Below are 8,221 nucleotides of genomic sequence, written 5' to 3' on the forward strand. Positions count from 1 at the left end.
AGACGTCTGTCCATGTAAGAGCATGCATTTATACAATGTTCTATACATAGCAGCAACAATCGTTGAGTGCATGTTATGGTTTTTATCTTCTGAATGGTTGTCATGAGGTTTTAAGTGATTTATTCTTTGTGCGTCTAGAGCATAATGTCTTTAGAGTTCGTGTCATATCAGCAAGCATGCAAATTTCAGCGTTACTGTTTTATCCAAGAAGTAAATGCCTGATTAATGATGCAATATTTTATATTTATTGAAAATATTGTATTGCCGAGCATTTAACTAAATTAAAAGAACCGTGTCTTCACAGTCAATTTTAGCTCACGTAGAAGAAGAGAATGTGGATTGATTTTTAATCGATCGTGAGCCTTTAGGATGATTTAGTTAGCCCTGCGCATTCAGAATGGCGACTGTTTCTAGCAAAGACTTGGTGTGCGCAATCCTATATAAATGGTTGCATAAATATGCGTTGGGGTTTGGATATGTAAGGGAGACCATGTTTTATACAATACATCTTATGACAAGTCCCTTCTATGGGTGGTGGACGACTATCATGCAATTCATAGGCTGAGTTTGGGCAAGTTTCTCTCTAAAACGAAGGTAGCTTCAAGAACCTAGAAAGACACTGGCCATATTATTGCGTCAGTTTCCTTGTAAGCATAACGATCAATAGATTAAGGGACCTCTATGACATTTGATACTTAAAATCATGACTTCATTGCTCTTGTAGGAATGGACTTGATCTGAATTTCTCTTAAAAAAAGGAAGGAACTATTAGGTTGCAACAGATGGCAAGTTGCATGGCAGATATCCAAAGGAGAAGACGACGGTCGCATAACCAATAGCTTGAAGGTAACCTTGTTTGTCATGTTGCTGTAGCTGAAAGCTTGAAAGCACCTCACGTAATCCAGCGTATCAAAAGCCTCGTCCCCTTTGCTGCTGCTTCTCCTCATAATCCGTCTTCATCTTGACTATGCCAGATGCAGAAATGTCGTCTTCTTCCCTTTTTGTCCCCCAACTGCATCATCACCATATCATGTACTCCTTCGCTGCACTAGCTGGCTTCACGATATATTGGAGGCCAATGATGACTTTGCCCCTCAAGATTTGGTCCCTAAAATCCAAAATCCTCTCAGGAACATACTGGATTTGTCCATGGGTCTAGGTCCATTGTCTCTTAAGAAGGGAAACATGGAAGACATTATGGATCCTAGATCTAGCAGGCAATTGCAGCTCATAGGCACCAAACCAGTTCTTCTAACCACCTTGTAGGGATTTATGAGCTAGCTTAGGGTTGGTGCAGCTCTTCAGTGTAGCATATATACAATGCAATGAGATGAACCGTGTCTCCCTCTAGTGCCTCCTGTCATCAACATTTTGGATCATCCTCTAGTGTGCTCTTGCCATATTTTTCTTGGCACATTGCAGCAATGCCTTCATTTGGCTTAGCTCCCTTGCATATCAAGGAATCTTGACAAACCCTATTACAAGTAGCTTAGGTTTGATGCCAGCGACAGTGCTAGATTATAGGCCAGCTGAGACAGTATTGAGCCCAGCATATGGACCTAGTGAACGAGCTGGCCTGATATAAGACAAGGCCTAGTCGGCCCGAGACAGCAGTCTGTGGTGTCAGCAGCCCATAGACCACTTGGTTATCTACAAACAGGATAGTCTGTTGAAAAGGGGAAGTTAACCAGGAAAACAAGGTCCCTTCCCATGTATATAAAGGGCAGTTTGGCCCTTTTTCACAGACTCATCTGAGGCCATTAACACTACAAAGAGGAGCATGCAGCTGAGCGGGATTGTGGGGCATAGGAGCAAAATAGTGGCATCGACCATCCTTGTCAGGAGTTGGCTCCATCTATGTGGAAGTTTGTGGGAGCTTGTGGCTAGACAATTTTGACCTGTGTTTTGAGAAATATATTTCATTCATGTTGTTCCACCGTGGTCTATCATCCCAAACTGAGGTGTCTTTGTGAGTGACTTGTGCACATACGTCGCTTGAAGTTGGATTTACCTACGCACTTACCTTTGGCTCAAAATTCTTCCTTTGGTGTTATGCTCTTCCTCTGTGTGGGAGGCCTCACAAGCTATCAAGGTCATTAGGGTGCATGCCTCTCCAACATGGTACCAAATCTAGGGAAGTGAGGTGAAACAGCCAAGGTAAATACCTGGAGGTGTATGCCTTGGTGATCAAGCCATGAAATCCAGGCACCTTGATAGGCTTAGGATTCGAACCTGCTGAGTGGAGGTCTTTGGGAGCTTATTTCCAGAGACAACTGGGATCACTTTCAGAGTTTATAGTGGTTCATGGTTGCAGATTTGGTTGAAACGCTGGTTCTTTACAGGTCTGGCTTCTTTGAAGCTTCAGAGAGGGACGAGCGGATGTACCTGATTTATTTGCCGGGTTAACATCTGGTCACGGGTCAGAGAAGATTGTGTCTCTGATAAGGCAGTCATGTGAGCAGCAGTGAAAGGGCTGCCATGCAGGCAGCAAAGAGACAATGAAGAGGTACCAGGTATGCATGGCTTTGAATGGAGATCTTTGAGGGTAAAACGTTGACTTGACAGCGTTGAAGGTTTTGGTGGTTTACCTTCCATCATTTGTGGGCGAAATCTCCTCAGCTGCTCCTGGTGGTTGCCGTGATTTTTGGACCTGACTACTTTGGCTGCTACTCACCCTCGTCTGATAAAAACATCGCTCGATGCCATGGTAAGTTATGTTAGCTAGTGAGTCCCATGATCATGTACATCCTCCAACAAGCCCAATAGGGATGAGGAGGATCTGATATGAAGTTCCTATTGTAGTTTTCTTCACATGCAATATAAATTAGACGTTAGTTTATGATCTGTCGACCACTTTCTCTCTTTTCGGCCTTGAGTTTTTGAGATGTTTTATTGAACGGTGTAGTCTTCAACTTTGAATCAACATATGATATCAGAGCAAATCTGAAGATGGAGACTGCAGCAGAATCGACGACTGACCTTTACTAGCTCCCACTTTTCTTGTGGCAGCTAAGTGTTCATCTCTATTTTATGGAAAAGGGATTGTGGTTAGTCGTTTTTGGCACTGAGAGAAAGCCTTCCAATAAAGCTGCATAGGAGACGCCAGATAAGGCTAATCAGTGGGAGAACAGAAATGAGTTTCTGAGAAAGCGTTGGAAATCTTTTGGTAGTAAGTTTAGTCATTAGTTTAGTCATCATTTGGATGAACTGGATTATTGTGGAAACTCTGTTTGGATCCTGTTTAAAGAATTCTAAAGTGATGTTGAAGCAAGAATTCTTTAACCTGAAGATGCCTGAGAATGTGAGATTTGGAGAGCATCAAAAATATGTGCAATCCTAAGATAACTAGTGGATCTTGGACAATGTGTAGAAGATGATGACACAAAGGTGGGCCTTCTATCCAGCCTAACTCCAGCATATGACGATATTGTGAAGATCTTACAAGTCAACAGTGATGTCAGCCTCACCAAAATGATTTCAACCATCCTTGACGATGAACGTCGTCGTCATGATGCCTATCCTTACGAGTAGCAAGCGTACACTCCAAAGGTAAACTTCCCTAGAAAGACAATAGAGCTGATCTCAAATGTGGTTACTGTGGTAAATCTGGCCACAAGAGTTTCGCTACAAGAAGACACCGAGAAAAATATCAAGGAAGCTGAAAAAAATAAGAACTCTGCTCACATGGTTGCAGACGGAAACGTTGCAGGACTGTGTGTTATTGAGGACACCGACTATTAAGACTGTGCTTTCTAAATCAGTTTCCATATTCAGTAGTTGTGGTTTAAGTTTGATGTTGTTAGCTTTTCCTCTCACAACTTTAGTTCTCTTGATTTGGCACATTGAACTGGTGATGTATTTGTTGTTTGTGGTACCTTCTCTTGATTTTGTGAAGGAATCTCTTTAAGGCGCATGCAAGTCCTTAATGTGGGCTCTTATTTTTGAGTCTTCACTATGTTTGTCAGATAGTTTCTTTCACGGTTCATGAGTCTTTAGCCCCTGCTTCAGTTTGAAGGAGGTGTTGGAGAGAGAAAACTATCAACAGCGTAGAATAATCTCGGGTTGGTAGGTCGACACACACGTGACAGGTATGCATGGCTTTGCATGGAGATCTTTGAGGGTAAAACGTCGACTTGACAGCATGGGGAGTTTTGGTGGTTTACCTTCCATCATTTGTGGGCGAAATCTCCTCAGCTGCTCCTGGTGATTGCCATGATTTTCGACCTGACTACTTTGGCTGCTATGCTCCCTCATCTGAAAAGAACATGGCTCGATGCTGTGGTAAGTTATGTTAGCTATAAGTTCTGTGATCACGTAAATCCTCCAACAAGCCCGGTAGGGATGGGGAGGATTTGATATGAAGTTCCTAGTGTAGTTTTCTTCACATGCAATATAGAGTAGATGTTAGTTTACGATGTGTCAACCACTTTCTCTCTCTCTCTTTTCGGCTTTGAGTTTCTGAGATGTTTTACTGAACGATGTGTAGTCTTCAACTTTCAATCAAAACAGCAACTCTGGCAAATTATAGGCTAGGTTGGGGCAGTATATATGGGCCTAGTAATTGGACTGATATGGCCTAATATAAGGCAAGGACTGGTCAGTCAATCACAGCAAATGGTGGGGTCGGTATTCGACAGACCAGTTGGCTATCTACAGAATAGATAGTCTGTGAAAAGGCGAGTCACCCAGCATAAGGAGGGGAGAGACTGAGGGTCCATCCCCGTCGTCACACACCCTTATGAAGCCACTGACAATCCAATGCAGAGCAGACAGAGTGACACGAATGTGAGGCAGAGTTAGAAGCAGAGAATTGAGGCCTCCTTGGCAGCAGTTGGCTGCATGTGTGTGGACTCTGTGGCTGTAAGATTTTGACCTGTGTTTTGAGCAATATACCTGGCGGTGTTCTACTGTTGTCCATCATCTCAAATTTGAAACTTGGTGAATGATTCTTGTGCACATATATCGATTAAAGTTGGATCTACCATGATAACTTCCTTTGGTTCGAGATTCTTGCTTTGGTTCAGGATCCTTGCCTAGATTGGGACCTCTGATACCACTTGTACTACTAACAGTACTAGCATAATTTTGCTAAGGCAAAGCTTTATTCCAAGGTGATGGTACAAATAAACCCCTGATACTTCTACACTTACCAAACCTAGACTGAACTACACCTATGTTTATGGGACAATTTTTAACATGACACATTGCAGCCTGACATGAAAATACATATTGTATGTGGGATAAGGCCATGTGGCAGCATAGTAATCGCCCTAGCTATCTATGCATAGAATGACTACTTACGTTACAGTGGCAATTTCGTTTAGGTGTTGGAGTCTTGAGGAGACTTGAAAACAATTTCTTCATCATGAAGTGCAGATCGCTGCTCTACTGTTTACATGCGTCTCTCAGCACAGTGATACCAAACCTTGCACTTGCATTTTCCATGGATGCTTTTTTTTCTGATAGTTGCCCTCCTAATTTATCAGATCTCTAATATGTTTATTACTTTGGACCATTATGGCACCTCAAAATGGTAGGCCTGTTACACAGCATCAATCCATGCTATAGACTTCACTATGGTTTGTTTTCAAATATGCTTACTTACAGGCAAGGATGGCAAGTCGTGCATTCATCATTTATACTCTTGGAAGTCTGAGCTTCCAATGCTTTCGTTTTACTCTTCCTGTCCGCAAAATTGGAATGTGTGGAGACTCCCAATACACAATTAGAGTTATTTATAGATTTTCATCATCAATGATCTGTAAATACTCCATAGCCCCCATAGAGCATCCGTGGCAATTCTCATTGGTAAAAGTGCAGAGTCGTTGCCATGTATAGCTTTGTCTCAGGGAAGACGAGAAGCTGCTACAGACTTTTTTCGGTCTTGTCCCCTACATTGTGCATTACTACCAGTGTTTGAGGCACATCTACTGCCTCCATCTGGCTGCTCAACCTCTACAGCTCGGTGTATATGGATTCCAAGCATCCCAAATTAGAAATTCATCATCCAAATCATCCTCAACTGAGCCTGACTGCTTACTCAGACCCTTCTCTCTCATTGTGTATCTCACCATTGCTGCATCATCCCACCTTCCAGCTGCAGCATAAATATTTGATAGTGATACATAAGGTACAGCACTCTGTGGCTCTATTTTAATAACACGTTCTGCAATTCGTCTTCCTCTCTCAACATCGAGATGCATTCGGCAAGCATTAAGCAAGGCTGACCATGAGGCAGCACTTGGTTGACATGGCATGATGTTAACTAATTCCTCTCCCTCATCCAGCAGCCCAGCTCGTCCCAGAAGGTCAATAACACAGTTGAAATGCTCAACGGCTGGTGTTATGTGATGATGTCGAATCATGGTATAAAACCAACTGTGGCCCTCATCAACAAGTCCTGTATGGCTGCATGCAGAAAGGACACCGAAGAAAGTAGAATCATTTGGGGTCACTCCCTCTAACTGCATCTGTTGAAAGAGTTGAAGGCCCATGTTGCTCAGTCCATGCTGGGCATATGCTACTATCATAGCATTCCATGAGACCACATTTCTGTGAGGCATCTCGTTAAATGTCTTCCAAGCATCCTCCAAGCTTCCACACTTGGCATACATATTCACAAGAGCAGTTCCGACAACAACATCTGAATCAAAGCCACAGCTCTTCAAACAGCTGTGTAATTGCTTGCCTTCAGCTAGAGCTGTGTGGCTGACACATGCAGAAAGAATACTGACAAAGGTAATCTTGTCGGGAATCATGCCCTCCAATTGCATCTGTTGAAAAAGATAGAGCACCTTCTGGCTCTGCCCATGCTGCACGTAAGCTTCAGCCATTATATTCCACGATACCACATCCTGTTCAGGCATTGTGCTGAACACTGAGCATGCCAAATCCAAGGCGCCACATTTGCCATACATATTAATCAGGGCATTATCCAAATTCACATCTGAGTCAAAAACATCATGCAGTATGCGAACATGCATCCTCTTGCCTTCGGCTAAATCTATGTGGCTGTTACATGTAGGAAGGAGTGTGATGAAGGTGACCTTGTTTGGGATCACACCATTAGCCTCCATAAGTCGAAATAATTGAATTGCTTTATTGTCCCTTCCATGCTGGATGTTAACTGTAATCATTGCATTCCAACATATAACATTCTTCTCTGGGAGTTTGTCAAACATATTCTCTGCATCGTTCAATCTGCCACACTTGCCATACAAATTAAGAAGTGCAGTACCCACTACCACATCAGACTCAAATCCACCGCTTAAAATGTAGACATGCACCCACTTGCCTTCAGCTAAGGCCGCTTGGCTAACACACGCAGAAAGGATGCTGACGAAGGTGACCATGTCTGGCATCACACCTTCTTGTTGCATGTGCTGATATAATGGGAGGGCTTGAACGCCCTGTCCATTCATGATAAATGCTCCAATCAGAAGATTCCACGAGAATGCATTCCTTCGTGGCATATTAGCAAAGATGGAGACTGCTTCCTGCATTTCCCCACACTTGCCATACATCTGCACAAGGAGGTTCCCTAGAAATGTTTCTTGCATGTGCCCATTGTTGAGAATCCGCGAGTGTACGCTCTTGCCCATTGAAAGGCATTTAATATTTCCACACCGTCGTAACAGAGAGGCATAAGTGTCAGTCTCTTCGTCACTGCAGGTTCGCACAAAGATTCTCTTTCTTGGTACCCAATCCTCAATTGTTACTTGTGTTGGTTTTTGGTGCACCTCACTCTCTATGTGCGAAGCGCACAAGGGTTTTTGTGTGAGCCCATCATTATCCTTCCATGCAACCGATGAGTACTTGTAAGAGGTGCTTACAGGCTTGCGAATGATACGATCATTCAGCGCCTCTTTTGGGATATCCAGTGGCATGAACAGCTCTACTCTGCACAGCTTTCTGGCCATCCATGTCAAACGCGAGGAGGTGCAATTTGCAAACTTTACCCTTGGACTCGCAATCTCTCTCCTCTAGCATTACAAGGAAATCTGGAAATATGATACAATTTGTAAAAGGTCCTCCTGAGTCGCTCACTCGACTATGAGAAGGTGATGTGGCAGGTGCGAGGATCTACAACACCTGATGTGGCCAGTGACATGGCACGCTTGGCTCCATGACATGGCATTACTCATAAGCGAATCGTTTAGTATGTTTGTTCATTTGAACATTTGTGAAGAAGAGTTGTGGTCCCAAAGGTGTCCAAAGGTGA

At 43.3% G+C, this 8,221-nt stretch overlaps 1 protein-coding gene across 1 annotated transcript; it reads right to left on the reverse strand.

Annotated features, from left to right (window-relative positions):
- Positions 1 to 5,458: 5,458 nt before the first annotated feature.
- Positions 5,459 to 7,972, reverse strand: LOC147901780 (putative pentatricopeptide repeat-containing protein At3g05240). Its single transcript, XM_087375249.1, has one exon. It carries the CDS (start codon positions 7,917 to 7,919, stop codon positions 5,949 to 5,951), a length of 1,971 nt encoding a protein of 656 aa, XP_087231375.1. The 5' UTR covers positions 7,920 to 7,972; the 3' UTR covers positions 5,459 to 5,948.
- Between the last annotated feature and the right edge of the window lie 249 nt (positions 7,973 to 8,221).

Source organism: Dipteris shenzhenensis, chromosome 5, assembly GCF_047967505.1.
Source record: "Dipteris shenzhenensis isolate YYH24624 ecotype China chromosome 5, Dip_SZ_1.0, whole genome shotgun sequence".
Classification (NCBI taxonomy): domain Eukaryota; kingdom Viridiplantae; phylum Streptophyta; class Polypodiopsida; order Gleicheniales; family Dipteridaceae; genus Dipteris; species Dipteris shenzhenensis.